Below are 25798 nucleotides of genomic sequence, written 5' to 3'. Positions count from 1 at the left end.
TGATAAAACACGTCATGTCGAACAAATATATGTTAACATGACCACATATAAATCATTACGTACCACGGCATCTCAGCGGGTCAATTCAAGCTTCCATAAAATAGCTATTTTTGCTGGATCATAAGAAAAAAAAGGATCGTAGCAAAATGATTTTTTGTGGCTAATATTTATTCAAGAACTCGAAATAAAGAACAATGGCCGATATATGGGCTCTCTTTCCTAGCCACAAACTTATGTAATATTTATTATAATAATTATTATTATAAGTATTATCTTTATTATTATATTATTATTATTATTATTATTATTATTTATCTTCGAAACTTATGATCAATCCTTTTACTTTATACCTACTATACCTACAACGCTATGAGTCCCAACCAGGTAATGTTGAAATCAAGGACTTGATTCATTTATTTTTTAAGAAGTCCACAGGGCAGCATTTTAATTTCAAACTTACAAAATAATTAAGTACATGGAAGTGGCTACCCCTCGGAGTAAATAAAACAAAACATTCATAGCTGTTTTTTTATGTATACTTTATTCATGTCACTGATTCTAACTCATCCGATTATTGCATTTCCATTTCGTACTCTGAAATGAACAAAATTCTTGTGTTATTTAAAACAATAAGATTCTTTTTTAAAATCGACTTTTGGTCATTGTTAACCTGCCATTTAATTTCAACACTCGTCGTTATAACGAAATACCTGTCTAGCGGTCAAGTTACCGGAAGCCAATAACAAAACAAACAGTAACTGTTGACGGCCGAAAAATTCACAAGCTCAATGTGTTACAAGAGAATTTCATAAACTTATCTTTTATGTCTCACTCAAAACATGTTTTATTTCTGAAAATGATCTTTTTTCATTGTGTAAACTTTGAATTTGTCATGGGTCACTTTCAATGACTTAATTAGTGAAGATGCTTAGGATCAACTACTCAGTTAAGTATATTCCGATTTGGCTTTAATCTGTAATACAAATCTTTTTCATAGCTTTTGTCATATGCTTAAAATAAACCCATCTTAAATTCTTTATTTTGTTATTGTCACAATGACGACAGCAATTCTGATTGCAGGAAATGTGCATTTATCTTTGAGTTATATAATGAAAGTGAAATGGTATAACATGTTCTTAAGAGAAATTTCTAGTTTAAATCGCATACATAGACGCACACTGTTGCCCATGCCTACACACGGTAATCGCTATTGACCCACCATTAGCGGTAGGTACATTACGGGGACACCAGTGAGGAGAGGTTACGGTAGAAACCGTAAGGTTACGGTAATAACCGTTACTCCGCCCTCTACATCCAACATGGCTACTGTAATAACAAAAAGCAACGATGAAGCTGATAAAATGATTTTACAACTTGAAACTTATAACAGTGGCCGATTTGTGGCAAGGAAAAATAAGAAGAATGGTGTAAGCTGGGCTACGGTAAATACTTTTGCTGCTTAGTTTATTTACTGCTTTTTATATATGTTAATTTCGCAGGACGTTTCGTCCCAAAACTAAATCGGCCCAAAGACATTTCAGCCTTTTTCTATGTTAAGCAATACGTGAATTGCCGACCAATGACAATGTTTTGTTTTAATAATATTCATGTGATTCAATTTTCTTTGTAAGATAAAATATGCTCTGATAGTATCATGTTTTGCTGATGTCTTTCAGAGCTCTGGACTGATCAGTTAATGCGCATATGATGAGGCTTTAGAAAAAATGGAAGGAAATATCTAGCCGTACAGCTAGCCAGAAGTCCAAGCCATATGTGAGTCACTTACATGTATCTACCGTATATACCTACATTGGCAACCCACTATTACATGTTAACCATCTAGTCTTGAAATATCTAATTATAAATGCCTACCTACACTTCTTGGCCACTATTACCTGCTATCTAGTCTTGAAATATATTATCAGTTTAAAGATTGTTGACAGGTTATATGGCCCTATATAAACGGCTATTTGTAAATATAACCATAGCCCCTAGGCAAGGGTTATATTGCAAACAGCCATTTATATACAGCCATATAACCTTTCAGCAATCTTTATAACAAATTTATAATACAGGTAGATCTAGCATCATTTTTTAGAGAAAAAAGTTAAATTTCTTTATGAATCAACAACAGCCGTGTATATAAAACTATATAAACGTCACCATTATCCAATGAAAAGTGACGTTACAAACGTGCAGTATTATGAAATAAATAATACCTACCTACGCTGCTAGCCTACTATCAAATACCATCTAGTCTTGAAATATCTAATTATTAATACCTACCTAGTCCTACACTGATGGCCCACTATTAAAACCTATTTAGCCTTAGCATATCTCATAATTATACCTACCTGCCCTTCTTGGCCACCATTACATGCTATCTAGTTTTGAAATATCTTATCATTAATACCTACATGTACCTAGGCTACACTGGTGACCGACTATTAAATCCTATTTAGCCTTACCATATCTCATTGACTCATTATAATACCTACCTACACTGGTGTCCCAGTATTATATACCATCTATAGTCTTGAAATATCTAAACATTAATAACTATCTACACTGGTAGGCCATTATTACAAACTATTTTGACTTGAACTATTTAATTATTAATACTTACCTACATTGGTGGGCCACTCTTAAATACTATATATCCTTAATATAATTTATTTTAATACCTACATACACTGGTGGGCCCATTTTTATATACGATCTAGTCTTGAAATATCTATTCATTTATTCCTACCTACACTAGAGGCCTACTATTAAATCTTATTCAACCTTACTATACCTCATTATAAATACCTACCTACACTGGTGAGCCACTATTTATACAAACTATCTAGTCTTAAAATATCTAATCATTAACACCTACCTACACTGGTGTCCCACGATTAAATCCTATATATCATTTACATATCTTACTATAATACCTACCTACACTGGTGGGCCACTATTACAAACTATCTAGTCTTGAAATATCTTATTATTAATACCTACCTACACTGGTGGGCCACCATTACAAACTATCTAGTCTTGAAATATCTTATTTTTAATACCTACCTACATTGATTGGCCACTATTACAAACTATCTAGTCTTGGAAAGCTTATCATTAATACCTACCTACACTGGTGGGTCACTATTAAAATCTTATTTCAACCTTACTATACCTCATTATAAGTACCTACCTACACTGGTGGGCCACTATCACAAACTATCTAGTCTTGAAATATCATATTATCTATACCTACCTACACTGGTGGGCCACTATTACAAACAATCTAGTCTTGAAATATCATATTATCTATACCTACCTACACTGGTGGGCCACTATCACAAACTATCTAGTCTTGAAATATCATATTATCTATACCTACCTACACTGGTGGGCCACTTTTACAAACTATCTAGTCTTGAAATATCATATTATCTATACCTACCTACACTGGTGGGCCACTATCACAAACTATCTAATCTTGAAATATCTTATTATCTATACCTGCCTACACTGGTGGGCCACTTTTACAAACTATCTAGTCTTGGAAAATCTAATCATTTCTACCTACCCTCACTGGTGGGCGACTATTTAATTCTATTCAACCTTACTATACCTCATTATAAATACCTACCTACACTGGTGGGCCACTATTACAAACTATTTAGTCTTGAAATATCTTATTATTAATACCTACCTACACTGGTGGGCCACTATTAAATCTTATTCAACCTTACTATACCTCATTATAAATACCTACCTACACTGGTGGGCCACTATTACAAACTATCTAGTCTTGAAATATCTTATTATTAATACCTACCTACACTGGTGGGCCACTATTACAAACTATCTAGTCTTGAAATATCTTAAAATAAATACCTACCTACACTGGTGGGCCACTATTACTAACTAACTAGTCTTGAAATCTCTCATTATTAATACCTACCTACACTGGTGGGCCACTATCACAAACTATCTAGTCTTGAAATATCTTATTATTAATACCTACCTACACTGGTGGGCCACTATTAAAATCTTATTCAACCTTACTATACCTCATTATAAATACCTACCTACACTGGTGAGCCACTATTTATACAATCTATCTAGTCTTAAAATATCTAATCATTAATATCTACCTACACTGGTGTCCCACTATTAAATCCTATATATCATTAACATATCTTACTATAATACCTACCTACACTGGTGGGCCTCAATTACAAACTATATAGTCTTGAAATATCTTATTATTAATACCCTACCTACACTGGTGGGCCACTTTTACAAACTATCTAGTCTTGAAATATCTTATTTTTAATACCTACCTACATTGATTGGCCACTATTACAAACTATCTAGTCTTGGAAAGCTAATCATTAATACCTACCTACACTGGTGGGTCACTATTAAAATCTTATTTCAACCTTACTATACCTCATTATAAATACCTACCTACACTGGTGGGCCACTATCACAAACTATCTAGTCTTGAAATATCTTATTATTAATACCTACCTACACTGGTGGGCCACTATTACAAACAATCTAGTCTTGAAATATCTTAATATAAACACCTACCTACACTGGTGGGCCACTATTACTAACTAAGTAGTCTTGAAATCTCTCATTATTAATACCTACCTACACTGGTGGGCGACTATCACAAACTATCTAGTCTTGAAATATCTTATTAGTAATACCTTCCTACACTGGTGGGCCACTATTACAAACAATCTAGTCTTGAAATATCTTATTATAAATACCTACCTACACTGGTGGGCCACTATTACTAACTAGCTTGTCTTGAAATCTCTCATTATTAATACCTACCTACACTGGTGGGCCACTATCACAAACTATTTAGTCTTGAAATATCTTATTATGAATACTTACCTACACTGGTAGGCCACTATAACAAACTATCTAGTCTTGAAATATCTTATTATCTATATCTACCTACACTGGTGGGCCTCTTTTACAAACTATTTAGTCTTGGTAAATCTAATTATTAATACCTACCTACACTGGTGGGCGACTATTAAAATCTTATTCAACCTTACTATACCTCATTATAAATACCTACCTACACTGGTGGGCCACTATCACAAACTATCTAATCTTGAAATATCTTATTATCTATACCTGCCTACACTGGTGGGCCACTTTTACAAACTATCTAGTCTTGGAAAATCTAATCATTGCTACCTACCTTAACTGGTGGGCGACTATTAAAATCTTATTCAACCTTACTATACATCATTTTAAATACCTACCTACACTGGTGGGCCACTATCACAAACTATTTAGTCTTGAAATATCTTATTATTAATACCTACCTACACTGGTGGGCCGCTATTAAAATCTTATTCAACCTTACTATACCTCATTATAAATACCTACCTACACTGGTGGGCCACTATCACAAACTATCTAGTCTTGAAATATCTTATTATTATACCTACCTACACTGGTGGGCCACTATTACAAGCAATCTAGTCTTGAAATATCTTAATATAAACACCTACCTACACTGGTGGGCCACTATTACTAACTAAGTAGTCTTGAAATCTCGCATTATTAATACCTACCTACACTGGTGGGCGACTATCACAAACTATCTAGTCTTGAAATATCTTATTATGAATACCTACCTACATTGGCAGACCACTATTACAAACTATCTAGTCTTGAAATATCTTATTATCTATACCTACCTACACTGGTGTGCCACTTTTACAGACTATCTAGTCTTGGAAAATCTAATCATTAATACCTACCTTCACAGGTGGGCCACTATTAAAATCTTATTCAACCTTACAATATCTCATTATGAATACCTACCTACACTGGTGGGCCACTATTACAAACTATCGAGTCTTGAAATATCTTATTATTTATACCTACCTACACGGGTAGGCCACTATTACAAACAATCTAGTCTTGAAATATCTTATTATGAATACCTACCTTCACTGGTAGACCACTATTACAAACTATCTAGTCTTGAAATATCATATTATCTATACCTACCTACACTGGTGGGCCACTTTTACAAACTATCTAGTCTTGGAAAAGCTAATCATTAATACCTACCTACACTGGTGGGCGACTATTAAAATCTTATTCAACCTTACTATACCTCATTATAAATACCTACCTACACTGGTGGGCCACTATCACAAACTATCTAGTCTTGAAATATCTTATTATAAATACCTACCTACACTGGTGGGCCACTATTACTAACTAACTTGTCTTGAAATCTCTCATTATTAATACCTACCTACACTGGTGGGCCACTATCACAAACTATTTAGTCTTGAAATATCTTAATATGAATACCTACCTACACTGGTAGACCACTATAACAAACTATCTAGTCTTGAAATATCTTATTATTAATACCTACCTACACTTGTGGGCCACTATTACAAACTATAAAAATTTAGGTAGATATAATCACTTGTGAAAATTTCTAAAAGAATGTGTTAAAATCTGTGTTAAAACCCTCAAGACAGGAAATGTTTTATATCAAGTACTAAAATATCACATTGTGTTAATCTTACATGTAAGAGGTAATATCTATATTCCAGAGAGCTGAACAAGTTTGGTTGAAAATCATTGATGATTTTAGCAATTGTCATCAAAGAACTTCTGCTTACTGTTAAGTTTGATTATGAAACTATCAACTAACCACTTCTAAAACAAATTGCTTATTTGTGGATTTTAGGATTTCTAGGTAAGTAAATCATTTCTAAAACTAATTCCAACACCAAATGGTACAGTCTGGTACTTATGTAGGTTGGTCTTAAATGTCAAATGTATAACTTATTTCAGGATATTAGGCATTAAACCATTATACAAATAAAATGTATATTTCCTGCCCTTTCTGTCTATATATAGGTTGGCTATTACTTTCAAGAAGTTGTTTAAAAAAGGAAATGTGTTCTTTTGTATACTACATGTATAAGAAAAGAGCTGACAAAATTGGCAATCCGATATAAAATTTTGTAGGCCCTAATAATGCAACTTAAGTAATATTTCCTGACCTTATGTCTAAACATAGGTTTGCTATTTTAAAAGTTGCAGATAATGTTAAATCTATTAATTTTGTAAGAATAAGGTACAAGAAGAAAGCATGACAAGTCTGTTTTAAATAGCACTTTACCTGCTCAACTTGTGAAATAGATATTGACCTTGCTTTGAATTTAGAACCCCTAATTCAAAGTTTAGGTGAATTAGAAAATAAACTCAAAAATTGAGCTGCCAACAGTTGAGGACTTGGTAAGACTCCACGAAAGTGCAGGCGGCTGCTCTTTACTGTGACAAAGGCTAATGGCCCCATGTTCCACCAGGTTAAGGGTTCAAGTGTCTGGAAGAATGAGGGTTGCATATTGATTATTACACATGACATGTATTTAACTTATAAATATTTTGTTTCTCATGATTTTCTTTTGACATTAATTTGTTTTCTTCTTTTCAGGTCTGGTTGGGTATACAGTATGGAAGTTCTATATTAAGCGGATGTGAAAAACCAAATCAAGGGTAATGGATGACACCATCAATGAAACAGAGCAGAAATATAGCACAACTCTAACAATAATGACAATAGTGTACACAAACACAAGAAATGGATCAGCTTGAAATTAATGGATTTTTAGCAGTTTTAGATTTTTTTAAGTTACAGTTTGTTTCATAATTATGTAAATGATGTTTTAAATATTAGTCAGAACTGCTTCATTCCATTGTTATAAGGTATATGTTGTAAAATTTTGCTATTGTCAAATTTGTTACCTGTTTAAATAACTCTAATTATCACATAAACCACGGCACATGAGTGTAATAAAGCCATTTAATAAATAGAGGATATTGAATGAGTGTAGTTTGATACTAAATTTATTAAACAAGTTGAATAAAATCATATTATGCGAGGCTCTGGCGAGCATAGTATTGTTTTATTCAACGAGTTTAATAAATTTAGTATTGAATCTACACGAATATAATATTCTATTTATCACATATATAAAATAACAACAGTAAACTGCTAAAATGAGTATTTTTTCAATGACGCGCCTATAGTGTAAGGCTAACATTAGCGCACTTTAACGCTATATTCATATATAGCGTAAATGACGTCACGTCAAAGTGTTATTATAGTGTAATATCGTTTTTATTAAATGGCTTTATTACACTCCTGCGACGCGTATTATGTGATAAATCAATATTACTCTAGTGTAATAACACTTTGTCATGATGTCATAGAGTTATTGCGCGCTAATGTTAGCGTTACACTATAGGCGCGTCAATGAAAATGACTTATTTTAACTATAAGCCGTTCTCTTTTTGGGTATGTGATAAATAGAATATTATATTCGTATATTCGTATAGGTTCCATACTAAATTTATTGAACAAGTTGAATAAAACAATATTATGCTCGCCAGAGGCTCGTATAATATGATTTTATTCAACTCAATAAATTCAATAAATTAAGTATTAAACCTTAGTAACATGTACACTCATCTAATATCCTCTATTTAGGATGCTTTTTGAAGAAATTTACTGAAAGTAGCTTGTTTTTATACTGTAAATTAAAACTAATATTCATGCTATTGATATATTTTTTAAGAAACCTCTTTAAAGTTAAAGTAATGATATATGTACTTACACAAAATCAAATCCTTTTTATTATTAAAATTTTTAGCTCTTTATATATATTGATAGAAGTTAAAATTGTAGCTGTTTAACCATTTATTTTTTTTATACTGGAGACAGATAATGTGTAACAATCATAATTATTATATTTCTTTTTTGTGTGTGTTCTGACAACAGTTTTTGTGCATGCAGCAGTCTGTCCATCTGTTAGCTGGCAAATGTAAGCTTCAATATACAAATACTGTAGTAGTATGTTTTGTGCAAGGTCATTGTCCAAAGGTCAAGGTTAGACTTGGGGATATATTTGGATAACTTACTGTAAAATTCAATTTTACCATATGAGAAATTTTATATTAGCATGATATAATAATCTGTAAACACATTGTAAACATACTAGATCAACACCAAATTGAACATTTTGTCACCTCAGTGCAGTTACAGATTAACTCATTTCTGCATTAATGATAAATTGGTGTATTCTGTAAAAGATTTTGTGCTACTTCAATGTATTTCTGTTGTAAATATAAACACATACAGATTCAAACATATTCAAAGAATAGGTAACTAAATGGTCAATTAAACAACATTTTCAGACACCCCAATTACAATGAGATGTAATATTTAGCCAAAACTGTAGGTAGTAAATAAGATATATAAGGACATAATGTGATATAATAGTCGCTCACCAATGTAGGTAGGTATAATTAATTAGATATTTCAAGACTAAATAGTTTGTAATAGTTGCCCACCAGTGTAGGTAGGTATTAGTAATAAGATATTTCAAGACTAGATAGTTTGTAATAGTGGCCCACCAGTGTAGGTAGGTATTTATAATGATGTAGAGTAAGGTTGAATAAGATTTTAATAGTGGCCCACCAGTGTAGGTAGGTATTTATAATGAGGTATAGTAAGGTTGAATAAGATTTTAATAGTGGCCCACCAGTGAAGGTAGGTATTTATAATGAGGTATGTAGTATCATCGTACATGATGAACTTGAGCTGACCTATGTATAATGCTTGTTTGCGCATGCTCCGTATTTCTAGTAAATCTAAGATCACATGTTAAGGGTTTACAGAATAAATTTATATCTTGTGCTGAACACTCGTCGTGTTTTACTTTACTTCATTGTATCAACGCACTTGATTTAATTTCTATTATTAATTGTTCATGAATAAACGAACATTACAACATGGTGTCAGAGTAAAAACGTTTTATAAATAACCTGGACATACGATAAAAAAAAATTGGAATATTTATCTTAACAAAATAAAGTTACACAATTAAATTAATATTTGAAAACAAAATGGAATTATCTGGATTGTCAGTGCCCCAAATGGACTGGGAATCTTCGAATTTACCTGAAGCTTATAATAAATTCGAACGTCACGCAAAACTAATGTTTACTGGACCTTTGAAGAAAAAGTCTGAAGAAGAACAAGTTTCTTACTTTCTATTATGGATTGGTGATAAAGGGCGGGATATCCACTGCACGTGCAAAGATATTTCTGAAGACGATGCCAAAAAGATCGACACGTTCTACAGAAAATTCAGAACTTATGTGCAACCTAAGCTCAATCCAATATTTGCTAGATATAAATTCTACAATCAAACACAGGAAGAAGAAACCATCGATTCGTTCTTAACAAAATTACAAATATGTGCACGAGACTGCAGTTTTGCAAACACAGACGAAATGATACGGGACCGTATTGTATTTGGCACAAATTCTTCTAAGGTTCGAGAAAAGCTAATCAACGAAGGTGCAGAATTGACCCTAGATAAAGCTGTACAAATCGCTCAAAATATGGAATATTCCAAACAGCAATTGAGTTCAATGGCATCTGCGGCGGACAAGGACGTTCACCACGTGGCGAGACCTAGAAAACGTTTAATCCGAAGGCGGGAAAAGCCACAAGACAGGGACGAGAAAATGACCTGTTCTAGATGCGGGACAACACATCAAGAGGGCAAAACGTGTCCAGCAAAGGGGAAAACGTGCAGGAAATGTGGCAAACTGAATCATTTCCAGAAAATATGTAAATCACGTAATACTGTGAACAATATAAATTGTGAGTCGGACTTATCGAGTGACGATCAGGATTTTTATGTATGCACGGTAAATGATTTCATTACTTCTCGACCTGATTGCGCAATGGTTCAACTCCAAATTGGCCGAAAGTCCGCCCCTGTAAATTTCAAAATAGATACAGGTTCTCAATGTAACTTGATACCTCAGGAAATGCTCAAGAAACTAGATTTCAAAGACCCCTTGCTACCCTCTGATGATAGGTTATCTTCCTACACTAAAGACCCTATCCCAGTTTATGGAAAGGTCAACTTACCCTGTAAGTTCAAGGATAAGGAAATAATTGCATGTTTTCATGTAGTAGGCAGTAAATCTCCAGCATTATTAAGCTTACAGACTTCAATAGATCTGAGATTGATAAAACTGACCTATGCTATAGAAAAACAACCAGTCACGTTAGATAAACAAAAAATCTTGACTGATTACAATGACGTATTTAAAGGCATTGGTTTATTCCCAGGTACATGCAGTTTACATTTAAAACCAAAAGCTATACCTGTAATATGTCCACCCAGGCGTGTACCTGTAGCTTTACAGGACCGTTTAAAAAATGAGTTGAAGTCTATGGAGGATAAAGGAATTATCCAAAAGGTTACTAGACCGACTGACTGGGTCAATTCATTAGTCTGTGTGGAAAAACCCAGCACTGGAAAGCTGAGGGTGTGTTTAGACCCTAAAGCACTAAATGACAATATCATGAGACCGCACTACCTACCCTATGAGGACTATAGAAGACGTGACAAACCAATTGACAGGTGCTAAGTACTTCAGTGTATTAGACGCAACGAAAGGTTATTGGTCGATAAAATTGACGGACGAATCCTCATATTTGACGACATTTAATAGTCCCTTCGGTAGATACCGATATTTGCGGCTTCCTATGGGTATCAAAAGTTCCCAAGACATATTTTGTCAAAAAAATCGACGAATTCTTCGAGGACGTGACGGGCGTGACGTCAATAGTAGACGATCTTCTTGTGTACGGACGGACTATCGAAGAGCACGATGCAAACCTGACACGTGTTTTGGACCGAGCACGTGAAAAGGGTATTAGGTTTAACCCAGACAAATGTGTTATCGGCTCTCAGGAAGTTAAATACTTTGGTCACGTAGTGACAGCTGACGGTCTTAAGCCCGATCCCGAAAAAAATCAGGGCAATTGTAGAAATGAAAGCCCCAGAAAATAAGTCAGAGTTAGAAACTATTCTTGGCATGATCACGTATCTGTCAAAATTTGATTCAAAATTGGCAGAAATGGTAAGCCCTATGCGTGACTTGTTGAAAAAAGACATTGAGTTTATATGGGACAGTGCGCAAATTGACGCCTTTGAAAAGGTTAAAGTCGCAATGACTAAGGCACCAGTCTTGGCATACTATGACCCGAAAAAGCCTGTCACATTGCAAGTCGACTCGAGTGCACGTGGTTTAGGTTGCACGTGCTTACAGGACGGCAAGCCCATTGCATTTGCATCAAAGACGTTGACCCCTACAGAGAGAGGTTATGCTCAAATAGAAAAAGAGACATTAGCTATACTTCATGGTCTTCGACGTTTCAAGCAATACTGTTACGCAAGACATACTAAAGTTGAATCTGATTGCAAACCTGTAGTTTCAGTTATGAAAAAAGAAATATGTCGGGCGACCCCCAGACTACAACGTCTCTTATTACAGATTCAACAGTTCGACATAGAGGTCGTACATGTTAGCAGGAAAAGCATTCCCGTAGCGGATACATTATCCCGTCATTTTGTCAAGGATACGTATCCAGAATTGTCTGACGGACTTGACGTGCACGTGCACACGGTTATTAATAGTTTACCGGTTAGCGACGGAAAATTACAAGACCTCAGACTGTCCACACAGCAAGACATTCAGTTTCAGTCACTGAAACAAACAATTATTGACGGCTGGCCTGAATCTAGGCATGAGTGCCCGAATTCCATATTAGAATTTTGGAATCATCGGGATGAACTCTCGACTGTAAATGACATAATTTTCCGTGGTCAAACATTGGTCATTCCAAGTTCATTGCGAACTGAAATGATTAACGCTGTTCATGTAGGTCATATGGGAGTGACTAAAACGCTGAACAGGGCCAAGGATATTATGTTCTGGCCAGGGATGGTCAAACAGGTCACAGACCACGTGTTGGCATGCCCTTTATGCCTAACACACAGAGCATCAAATGTGAAGGAACCATTAAATCCCCACATTGTGCCCCAAAGACCCTGGCAACAATATTGCCGCCGACTTATTCACGCTTGACGGACGTGATTACCTTATAACTGCGGACGTCTACAGTAATTACTTTGAAGTCGATGCATTGCCAGAAACAAAAAGTAAAACTGTTATTAGAAAATTAACAATGCATATGGCTCGCTATGGTCAAGTAGAAACATTGAAAAGCGATAATGGGCCACAGTTTAGCTCAGAAGAATTTCATAAATTTGCTTCTGACTGGAATTTTAAACATGTAACATCTTCACCTGGATATAGCCAATCCAATGGTTTCATAGAAAAAATGGTCTCAATAGCCAAAAAAATCAATGAAAAAATGCCAGGAGACCAAAACAGACCCATATTTAGCATTTCTGGAATATCGTAACACACCTTTAAACTGCGGATATTCTCCCGCACAACTGTTAATGGGCAGACGGTTAAAATCCATTTTGCCTTCAACTAATGAGCAATTGAAACCATCTTTCATTAACCACAAATCTGTAAGAAAATCTCTGCAAGAAAACAAGGTTACGCAAAAGAACTATTACGATAAAAGTTCGAGGTCACTTCCCCCGCTAAACAAAGATGACTCTTGCAGGGTGCAATTTGGGAAAACTTGGAAACCAGCCATAGTTCTAAAAAAAGAAGGGGAGAGATCATACAAAGTGCAAACTGAAGATGGCGCTATTTACCGCCGTAATCGCCGCTTCATAAACAAAACGCGGGAAAAGTTCCCTATCAATACAGAGTCCTTCCCTAATATCCTCCACCAAGGTCAAGATCCTCATGATATAATCTCAAACAAAACACCTTTAAATGATACAGGTATTTCCCAGAATATTCAAAATCCTATTAGCCATGAAACAAGGTCAGGCCATGTTATCAGACGCGCAGTGGTCGAGTAGTAAAACCTAATAAACGTTATAATACCGACGAATGGAGCACTGTTAATTAATCATCCGGAATGGATAGACATTATAATGTAAAGAGAGAAAAAAAAGAGAGAACAGAAATAAAATAATAGTAATAATAATAATAATAATAAAAAAAAAACTTTGTGACTTTAAGACTATTTAAATTGTTCTCTTCAGTATGTTTAGGCAATTTTAATCATCATAATTGTTTATTATCATATACAATTTTATTAACATGTGTTGCTTATTTTTTCTTTTAAAAACAGGGATATGTAGTATCATCGTACATGATGAACTTGAGCTGACCTATGTATAATGCTTGTTTGCGCATGCTCCGTATTTCTAGTAAATCTAAGATCACATGTTAAGGGTTTACAGAATAAATTTATATCTTGTGCTGAACACTCGTCGTGTTTTACTTTACTTCATTGTATCAACGCACTTGATTTAATTTCTATTATTAATTGTTCATGAATAAACGAACATTACAACAAGGTATAGTAAGGTTGAATAAGATTTTAATAGTGGCCCACCAGTGTAGGTAGGTATTAATGATTAGATTTTCAAAGACTAGATAGTTTGTAATAGTGGCCCACCAGTGTAGAAGGGTATTTATAATAAGATATTTCAAGACTAGATAGTTTGTAATAGTGGCCCACCAGTGTAGGTAGGTATTTATAATAAGATATTTCAAGACTAGATTGTTTGTAATAGTGGCCCACCAGTGTAGGTAGGTATTTATAATAAGATATTTCAAGACTAGATAGTTTGTAATAGTGGCCCACCAGTGTAGGTAGGTATTTATAATAAGATATTTCAAGACTAGATTGTTTGTAATAGTGGCCCACCAGTGTAGGTAGGTATTAATAATAAGATATTTCAAGACTAGATAGTTTGTAATAGTGGCCCACCAGTGTAGGTAGGTATTTATAATGAGGTATAGTAAGGTTGAATAAGATTTTAATAGTGGCCCACCAGTGTAGGTAGGTATTAATGATTAGATTTTCAAAGACTAGATAGTTTGTAATAGTGGCCCACCAGTGTAGGTAGGTATTCATAATAAGATATTTCAAGACTAGATAGTTTGTGATAGTGGCCCACCAGTGTAGGTAGGTATTAATAATAAGATATTTCAAGACTATATAGTTTGTAATGGTGGCCCACCAGTGTAGGTAGGTATTAATAATAAGATATTTCAAGACTAGATAGTTTGTAATAGTGGCCCACCAGTGTAGGTAGGTATTTATAATAAGATATTTCAAGACTAGATAGTTTGTGATAGTGGCCCACCAGTGTAGGTAGGTATTTATAATGAGGTATAGTAAGGTTGAATAAGATTTTAATAGTGGCCCACCAGTGTAGGTAGGTATTAATAATAAGATATTTCAAGACTAGATAGTTTGTAATAGTGGCCCACCAGTGTAGGTAGGTATTTATAATGAGGTATAGTAAGGTTGAATAAGATTTTGATAGTGGCCCACCAGTGTAGGTAGGTATTAATGATTAGATTTTCCAAGACTAGATAGTTTGTAATAGTGGCCCACCAGTGTAGAAGGGTATTTATAATAAGATATTTCAAGACTAGATTGTTTGTAATAGTGGCCCACCAGTGTAGGTAGGTATTAATAATAAGATATTTCAAGACTATATAGTTTGTAATAGTGGCCCACCAGTGTAGGTAGGTATTAATAATAAGATATTTCAAGACTAGATAGTTTGTAATAGTGGCCCACCAGTGTAGGTAGGTATTCATAATAAGATATTTCAAGACTAGATAGTTTGTGATAGTGGCCCACCAGTGTAGGTAGGTATTTATAATGAGGTATAGTAAGGTTGAATAAGATTTTGATAGTGGCCCACCAGTGTAGGTAGGTATTAATGATTAGATTTTCCAAGACTAGATAGTTTGTAATAGTGGCCCACCAGTGTAGGTAGGTATTTATAATAAGATATATTAAGGCTTAATAGGAATTAATAGTGGGCCACCAGTGTAGGTAGGTAATTATAATTGGATATTCCAAGACTAGATATTATATCATAGATGGGCACCAGTTAAGTTGGGTAATAATAGTTAGGGAGATAAGGACTAGATGGTATGTATGGTTGTCGCCCACTTGTGTAGGTAGGTAATAATAATGAGATATATGAGGACATAAAATGATGCAATATTTAGCCACCAGTGTACGTAGTTAATAATTATAAGATATATAAGGACAAAGTATGATATTATAGTGGTAGATAATAATAATTGGCTATATGAATAGTTATTATAATAAGATTTTAATTCATTTAACATACATTCATATATTTAAGTTCAAAACTAAATACTTTATTTTAATCATGTAATGAGAGCTTGCTTTTTTATAAATGAATATATTGTTTGAGAGCGGATAATACAACTTTAATGACCATACACATTTGATAAGTACTTATAGTAGCTCCACTTATTACCAAAAGACTTAACGTCTTACTTAAATCATCCAATGCACTTAAAATTGAAAACCATGCAAAACTTGCCATAAAATACATTCATGTAATCACCTAAAAGTTTTTATTTACTTCTATTTCTTTCCTTTTTAATGTATACCGTTACATACCTTCTATTTGTGATTGCAGTCTATATGCAACATGATTTAGTTTCTGAAAACTGTTCAACACAATGTTAACACTATCGTGTATTTTTGTACTTTTAATAAAATGAAAACTTGAGATTGGTCCTTGCTATATTTGTTTAAGAATGTCAATTTTTCAATTTTGCATTTATGTGTAATAAAACTGGTTCAGGATTCAACTTGTGTTTTTGTTATTTACCATAATGATCCCTTATTATAATTTTACAAATGTTCTTGCAAACAGGTGCATGACATATATTTAGGATTGCTTATCATCCAGTGTTGACCATTTATTTTTAGGAAATATATAACAATATATTTGGATATTTTCTTAATTTACTTTGTTGTCTTTGCATTGGCTTTTGTTGTCTTTGCATTGGTTTTCCAGAATAAATTACCAGAAATTTAACTGATGACTTCATGACTACTAACCTTAAATGGTTTCTGAATCATGGGTAATAGAAAATGACAATACAATACGATATGTGCAAATTCCTAGTAAGGATATAAAAGATTACTGCTGCAACGATACTATTTTATGGAGTGCATTTTCAAAGATTGCTCCACGTAATCAAGTTAGTGACTGCTACTACAAATACGATATTTTACCAAATTTATTAATGAGGATTGTGTCATTATTTATCAAATATACTATGGAAGAAACGCTTCCTGAAAGCTTCAGGTAAGTGATTACTGCTGCAGTTATGACATCATACTAATCGTAAATAAGTGCTTCAAGAAATGAGGACAGTGATTGATACTAAAAGTATGATATTTAACCAAAATGATTGCTTCTAAAAAAATAGTACGTGCTGTTTAACATTCATGATATTATATATCAGATACATGAATTGCTTCATTAAATTAGGTAAGTAATTACTGCTACAATTAGTAGATTGTTTTCTAAATGAGTTGTTAAGGGTTGATTCATAGAAAGGGGTCAATATATGCTTATACAAATTCACATGTGACAGTTATCAAGAGAGTCTGGAAGAGGCTGTTTCTAATAGTGTTGTTTCGTTGACATTCAAAGAAAAAGTGGTGTTTTTTCTCGGAAGTTCACTTTGACACAGTGGTGAATTTCTTAAGGTTTTTTTTTGTAAAGCTGATGATTCAGAGAGTATATCTATCATTTTCGAATACCTGTATAGAAATATTTTGGGGACTTTGTCAGAATTTTATTCAAAAGACAAGTTTTTGAAAGAGGATAGTGTTGGGGCATTTTGAAGATCTCCAGAAAGCTCATTTCATTCTTAAAAGGCTGATTGGAGAAAGGCATTATAGTAGAGGGATGTTCTTGTTAGTAATTGCGCAAACTGTACAAAAGGAGGGACAAGAGATTATAGGTACTGACTATTCAGGAGTAAATATGAAATGTTGATATTAATGTAAAAATTGTATTCATTGTATTTGTGAATTGATATGTGAATTGCATGAATTGTCTACCGTAAAATATTTATTATAACTGTTTCGTTTATTATTATAGGTTCTTCCTTTATATTGCTAAATAAATATAGAACCTCATCACTGATCGTTAAATTTCTGTCACTGAACCTCCCACGTGTAAGTGATATGAGCTGCGCGCCATGACAAAACCAACGTAATGGGTTTGCGACCAGCATGGATCCAGACCAGCCTGCGCATTCGCGCAATATGATCACGATCCATGATGTCTACTTGTTATAGGGTTTGTAAGTGAACAGCAAAATAGATCATGATCAGACTGCGTGTATGCACAGGCTAGTCGATCTGGATCCATGCTGGTCGCAAACCCATTACGTTGGTTTTGTCGTGACACGGCTCATATGTCCTATTGACTTAAACTTTCTAAATCAGAGACATTTAATGTATTTTGACGTCTCTGATAACATTTAAAAGTGTTGCTCCATATTTTTTGAATGAAACACGTACATGTCCTTTAAATGATTATGCCCTATGAACACTTAGAAACACGTCTATGTTCGGTTTTATCTACTCTGCATTATGTAAAAAAATTTACATGTACAAAAGTCATATAAGAACTATTTTCGCAGCATTTTGATTTATAAATGAACAGAGTTTAATTATGACTGAATGTGTTTAAAGTTTCTCATCGTGACAGGAATGAAAAAATTTAGTAACATTACACCTTCTCACCATAAGGGCGGAGTTACGGGTTTTACCGTAACCTTACGGTTTCTACCGAAACCTCTTCTCACTGGTGTCCCCGTAATGTACCTACCGCTACTGGTGGGTCAATAGCGATTACCGCCTACACACACCCACGCACAATCGCAGGCAAAATTAATGCCCAAAGAGAAAGTAGTTTATCTTACGGGACTTCGCAAATGAAACCCTCTGGTAGATCGCACGGCGCATCATTCCATTTATATTGCTCCATGTCATATAATGCCAGACAATTTTCACCTGTCCCACTGTTCGGCTCGCCCGGTGCCCAATTAGTGTACATTTGCATTTTCACGTACTCGTCTTTCTTTATCCAAACCCACGTGCCCTCATGCGTGATGTCATTAGCTCCCAACCAAAAGTCCTTTTGAACAGGATTTGCTGACAAGAAAGTCATATTAATTAATTAATAATCGATTAAAGCGACTGTTTAAATGAGAGCCCTCGACAATCCGTGTTAGTGGAAAACAAATTATTTTCCTTCCAACATATTTTTTATATAAAACTGATATAGAGAAGATTTAAATAATATCATTTTTAACGATGTTACGATTCATTCATTCATTCATTCATTCATTTTTCTGAATATGTGAACATTCTTATGTTCTAATTCCAACAAAACTGAAAATCATGAGAAAAACAGTCACAGTTGATGATTTCTAACCCTAAAATCTGAAGTGTGACTATCACGAAGTTTACACAAGGTGAAGGTTAGTTTTAAGAAAAAAACATACGGTATTTTGTCTTCAGTTCTTTCTCAAGGAACAACTGTTCCGACTCAGACTCAATACTTGCAAGTGATCCTTCACCGTCCGCATATATTCCACAATATGCCTGAAAATACAGACGATAATTTGAGCACAAGGAAAGCAAAAGAAGGGCTGCTAACAGTGCCGGTTCAAACCATGTCAGGGGCAAGTCGTTATTTCCGTGAGCAAGAAACTTTACACTCATTGCTCAGAACTGGTTGTTTATAAGCTTATAGCTTCGCACACAATCGAGCTAAAAGGGTGTTCGTGGGCAAAATTCCAGATATGTAAAGGGTTCCTTTTGAAAATGTGAAAAAAGCGAAAATGCTAGGCATACACGTTCGCATTTTCAAAAGGAACTCTTTATATATATGGAAATTTGGCAACTGACGTCCTCATTCTACATTAACCAAATGTAACTATATTACGTTGCAGGAAAGGGGAGATAATCAAGTGATCTGGGTAACTAACCATAGCATCCCACCATTTTAAAGTGGGTGTAGCGAAGATGTGGTAACAGGAACTTTCGTGTTTTACAAAATCTATCGGACATCCTGTAGACGTCTCCCGCTCGAATCTGTCGCTCCAAACTGTAATAAAACAAACAAAAATATAAACATACTGACGAGACTTTGCAAATCTTGTTTTAATATATAGTGGGATGGTCTCATTAATGGGTTTTCTCAGGCAAATAACCAAGCAGACCGTTTACAGGATTCTGTATACTCTGTATACACTATTATTTTTAGTTTTTAACTGGTATTGTTAGAAAGTGTTGAATTTTGACCAACATTTGTTGCAGTAAACGTAACCCTTTTCAAATGACATCCCGCTATGTAAGTAAACTTATAAGGATGAGTAACTCTTGTCAAAGTTATGGAACTTGCCATACATATGTACAGAACAGAACAAACAGTTTATTCAAAATTTGTACAATAAGTACATAATCATTAGACATATACATAAATAGTACATATAATAGAACACAATGTCTTACGCACACTGGACATATCTTTCGCAGAAGCGGTGGGTTCATTGCAGCGATGGTGGAATATTGGTCGCATAAGCGGTGGAAAAAATGACCGTTTATTTTTGTCGTTAAGTTTATGGCTGAATTTTACTTCATGTTTAAAGGTTTTACTGGAAACACCTAATTAGACAGGAGTCCATATACATATATGTACTCTTTCAAGTTAAACCCTCAAAATAGACATACTTGTATCGGGCCGACTGCACTGCGTTGCAATAGAATCCACCGCCGTCTGCGTTGTAATTATTTTTTTTCAATACTTTTAAAAACAGGCTATGACAATTTTCAAAAGTTTCAAAATATTGTTGTTTTGTGAAAGTATCATACATACTTGGATGTGATGCTGGTGTATTTATGGTTCGTTTTGCACATATTTCGACGTGTCTTAGCCAAAATTAGAAATAAGTGGCGTCTTTGCGTCAAACTATACAGAAATGTTTCCATAAAATGACAATAAATTGCATCGTGTGCGTGTAACAAGTTGGAAGAGAACATATGTGGGCTCCTGTACCATAAGGTGTTTCCAGTAAAACATTAAAACATAACATAAACTTACCGACAACAACAAACGGCCATTTTTCCACCTCTTCTGTCGCTGCGAAAGTTATGGCCAGTGTGATACATATGAGCCGCGTCACGACAAAACCAACATAATGGGTTTGCGACCAGCATGGATCCAGACCAGCCTGCGCATCCGCGCAGTCTGATCAGGATCCATGCTGTTCGCTTACAAACCCTATAACAAGAAGAGAAACTGATAGCGAACAGCATGGATCCTGATCAGACTGCGCGGATGCGCAGGCTGGTCTGGATCCATGCTGGTCGCAAACCTATAATGTTGGTTTTGTCGTGACGCGGCTCATATAATATGTAAATGATGGTCATGATGGTCTTGTTGTTGTTGTTGTTGTCTTCGTTGTCTGATGATTATCTTTATCTTTAAAAAAAGCACTTATTTTTCAAACGTGCATTTTATTTCCAGCTTTTTTAATGTTGGTACAACAACGTTGCATAAATATAAATAAATGAATATGAGTAATTTATTAAGTTAATCCAAGGATGAAATTACTTCAAAAACGTGTTAATTTACCAAGCTTTTAACCAGTGATACAAAAACATGAATAAAAGTTTTTGTAATTATTCTTGAAATTTAAGTTGTTTTGTCTGGGTTTTTTTGTTGTTGTTGTTTTATTTCTTTTTGTTCCTGACTCCTTAAAGTTTTTAACATTGGCCCCGCACAAATCATATTATTTAAGATATCATAAATTGACATTTTCAATTCTAATATTGACGTTGTTTTTGTTTTTGTATTTTTTTCTATTATTATTTTTTAGGATGATCAGGATGATGGTTTACGTAGGTTGAGTGCGTGTATGATCTCAATCTCATAGAGCTATGATCATTTTATTTCGAACACTCATATTATCAACATAATTATGACCTCCCGTACGTCATTACCACCTACACGCCATTACCTCCTGCACGCCATGCACGTAAATGGATATTTACCCTTGCAAGGTTATTAAGTCCAGTGTTTTTCCCTAATAATACTTGCACATACATTCTTGTCTTTTATTCAAAATTAAAGTGTAGCTGAAATGGTTTTTTGCCCGTAAACTGACTATTTGAGCTTGACCTCCTGTGAAATACACGGAACAACTGCCCTGGAAATACACAGGGAACAACTGTCCTGGAAATACACATGGAACAACTGTCCTGGGAATACACAGAGAATAACTGTACTTGGAATACACAGGTAATAACTGTCCTAGAAATACACAGGGAACAACTGTCCTGGAAATACACAGGGGATAACTGTCCTGGGAATACACACGAAACTGTACTGGGAATACACAGGGAATATCTGGACTGGGAATACACAGGGAACAACTGTCCTGGAAATACACATGGAACAACTGTCCTGGGAATACACAGAGAATAACTGTACTTGGAATACACAGGGAACAACTGTCCTGGAAATACACAGGGGATACTTGTCCTGGGAATACACACGAAAGTGTACTGGGAATATCTGGACTGGGAATACACAGGGATTAACTGTCCTAGAAATACACAGGGAATAACTGTACTGGGAATACACAGGAGATAACTGTCCTGGAAATACACAGGAGATAACTGTCCTGGGAATACACACGGAATAACTATACTGGGAATACACAGGGAATATCTGGACTGGGAATACACAGGGAACAACTGTCCTTGAAATACACAGGAAATAACTGTACTGGGAATACACAGGGGAAAACTGTACTGGGAATACACAGGGAATAACTGTACTTGGAATACACAGGGAATAACTGTCCTTGAAATACACAGGGAATAAGTGTCCTGGGAATACACAGGGAATAACTGTCCTGGGAATACACAGGGAATAAGTGTACTGGGAATACACAGGTAATAACTGTCCTGGGAATACACAGGGAATAACTGTACTGCGAATACACAGGGAATAACTGTACTGCGAATACACAGGGAATAACAGTACTGGGAATACACAGGGAATAACTGTCCCGGGAATACACAGGGAATAACTGTACTGGGAAATGGGAATACACAGTGAACAAGGAACAAATGTCCTGGGAATACACACGGAATAACTGTACTGGGAATACACAGGGAATAACTGTACTGGGCATACACAGGGAATTACTGTCCTCGGAATACACAGGTAACAGGGAACAACTGTCCTGGGAATACACAGGGAATAACTGTCCTTGGAATACACAGGGAACAACTGTCATGGGAAAACAAGGGAATAATTGTCCTGGGAAGAACACAGGGAACAACTGTCCTGGAAACACACAGGGAACAACTGTCCTGTAAATACACAGGGAACAACTGTTCTGGTAGTAGACAGAGAACAACTGTCCTGGAAATACACAGGGAACAACTGTCCTGGTAATACACAGAGAACAACTGTCCTTGAAATACACAGGGAACAACTGTCCTGGTAATACACATGGAACAACTGTCCTGAATATATACAGGAAACAACTGTTCTGGTTATGGTAGAGAACAATTGTCCTGGAAATACACAGGGAACAACTTTCCTGGTATTACTAAGGGAACAACTGGGAATACACAGGGAATAACTGTACTAGGCATACACAGGGAATAACTGTCCTCGGAATACACAGGGAACAGGGAACAACTGTCCTCGGAATACACAGGGAACAACTGACTTGGGAATACACAGGGAACAACTGTCCTGTAAAAACACAGGGAATAATTGTCCTTGAAGTACACAGCGAACATTTGTCCTGGGAAAACAAAGGGAATAACTGTCCTGGAAACACACAGGGAACAACTGTTCTGGTAGTAGACAGAGAACAACTGTCCTGGAAATACACAGGGAACAACTGTCCTGGTAATACACACAGAACAACTGTCCTTGAAATACACAGGGAACAACTGTCCTGGTAATACACATGGAACAACTGTCCTGAATATATACAGGAAACAACTGTTCTGGTTATACATAGAGAACAATTGTCCTGAAAACACAGGGAACAACTTTCCTGGTATTACTAAGGGAACAACTGTCCTGGAAATACACAGGGAACAACTGTCCCGGTAATACACAGGGAACAACTGTATCTAATATATATACAGGGAACAACTGTTCTGGTTATACATAGAGAACAACTGTCCTGGAAATACACAGGGAACAACTGTCCTGGTAATACAAAGGGAACAACTGTCCTGGAAATACACAGGAAACAATTGTACTGAATATATACAGGGAACAACTGTTCTGGTTATACATAGAGAACAACTGTCCTGGAAATACACAGGGAACAACTGCTTGGTACTACAAAGGGAACAACTGTCCTAGAAATACAGAGGGAACAAATGTCCTGGTAATACACCGGCAACATTAGTCCAGGAAATACACAGGAAACAACTGAAACAAGAACAAGAAATAAGGAACAAGATTTTGCCATATGTATAAAGAGGATGTGTTGCGTACATCTCAACTATGTATACATCTTGATCTGAAACTTTTATGTTCAGGTTTAAATAAAGACGAGCGGGATCGACTTTCTCCCCGAGGGCATGTCTTGTCCTAGATAGTATTCTGTTTGGATTTAGAAATATCGCAAAACTTACCTAAAAATTAACGAAAAAGATACTTTTTGTTATGTGTAGATTGTTTTGTTAAAACATTAAAAAAAATCCTACCGCCATATGTATAAGAAGCAGTTGTCCAAATATGTAAACAAGCTTTGCCATGTTTGTGTCTTAACAGAAATGCCTGTCTTATCTTTGAGGACATTGCCAGACAGTTTATAAAGGTTACGAGCCATGCATGATAAGTCTGTAAATAGGGAGTTATAACCGGAAACATTCGCATTTTATCGGTATTTTCTGTCAATCTTCGGGAAAGGCTAAGAATAAGGACAATCGGAACGTCCTCGGCTATTATCTATAATAACCTCGGAGTTAATACGGAATGAATACCACGTGGTTCAAATGTAAACAGAAACAGACAGTGTAAGCTTCAATTATGTAAAGAGAATGTATATATTAGACATCCAAACGAAGATCATGTCTGTTTTAGGAACAATTATAATTGGAAATAGGTCTAACAACCATTTTTGAAAAAATATGCCAATGATATACAATTTTAAACAAATTCGACGTGGCATTTTGTTCTTTCGGTTTCTACAACCATAATAATAAATATATAAATAATGTAAATTGCTTTTGGTCTATACATAATTTATTTTAGTTCAATTGTGTAGCAAGCTATAAACACACTTTCGAATCCGTTCCTGGAACCAAATAGTACTGAGCAATGAGTCTCAAAGAAACAACGACTTGCCCCTGACTGTTTTAGAACCCATGCGGCTAGCGATCATTAGATTACTTGGCCGGCGCGTTAACCACCCGGCCATTGCTTTTGTATTTATGAATTCATTTATTTTAGGTGGATTTTTACTTGCTATATTGGAAAAAGACATGTCAAAACTCCCAGCATTAAATTACAATTTGTTTACATATTTAGTTTCTAAGCGTAGGTCAGTCCAAAATCCGCATCCGTTCTGTATGAATATACTATTGTGTTCGAGGTCCTTACCCTAAGACTGACGAAAAGGCCGAAAAGTTGCGATTGATAGATACCTAATAAGGATTATGAAAAATCGTAGAGGTGTTATGATTGGTTTTCAAAATAAAAAAAAACAGAAGGAAAAGATGGTTGAGGTAAAAATAATGATTAACCTTTTTTGGATCCTATAAAAGCACCGAAAAAAAAGCATTTGAGAAATAAAAAAAAACATATCTGGGGCATAATTGGCCTTTAACAAAGGCGAAGCATAAGTGTCAGCTTTTTTT

At 35.1% G+C, this 25798-nt stretch overlaps 1 protein-coding gene and 1 long non-coding RNA gene across 4 annotated transcripts in view; one reads left to right on the top strand and one right to left on the bottom strand.

The window, feature by feature from the left end:
* Positions 1-442: 442 nt before the first annotated feature.
* Positions 443-25798, bottom strand: part of LOC132745952 (perlucin-like) — a 31510-nt gene continuing 6154 nt past the window's right edge. For 2 of the 3 annotated variants that reach the window (XM_060734981.1, XM_060734982.1), the window contains exons 5-7: positions 19882-20000; positions 19396-19495; positions 18897-19042 (exon numbers count right to left, since the gene is read on the bottom strand). In XM_060734981.1, coding sequence (XP_060590964.1) covers positions 19467-19495; positions 19882-20000 — 148 coding nt within the window. In that variant the 3' untranslated portion in view covers positions 18897-19042; positions 19396-19466. Of the gene's footprint in view, positions 595-18810; positions 19043-19395; positions 19496-19881; positions 20001-24643; positions 24831-25798 lie in introns of those variants that run through there. The other variant, XM_060734980.1, reaches the window with a different exon arrangement.
* Positions 1203-7879, top strand: LOC132745954 (uncharacterized). The gene is made up of 4 exons (XR_009627922.1): positions 1203-1442; positions 1677-1773; positions 6603-6748; positions 7493-7879. It is a non-coding gene; the product is annotated as an uncharacterized LOC132745954 (long non-coding RNA).

Source organism: Ruditapes philippinarum, unplaced genomic scaffold, assembly GCF_026571515.1.
Source record: "Ruditapes philippinarum isolate M1 unplaced genomic scaffold, ASM2657151v2 ctg878_1_1_1_1, whole genome shotgun sequence".
Taxonomy (NCBI): domain Eukaryota; kingdom Metazoa; phylum Mollusca; class Bivalvia; order Venerida; family Veneridae; genus Ruditapes; species Ruditapes philippinarum.
The sequence above is the reverse complement of the archived record's forward strand: the minus strand, read 5'-3'. Positions and strand labels throughout refer to the sequence as shown.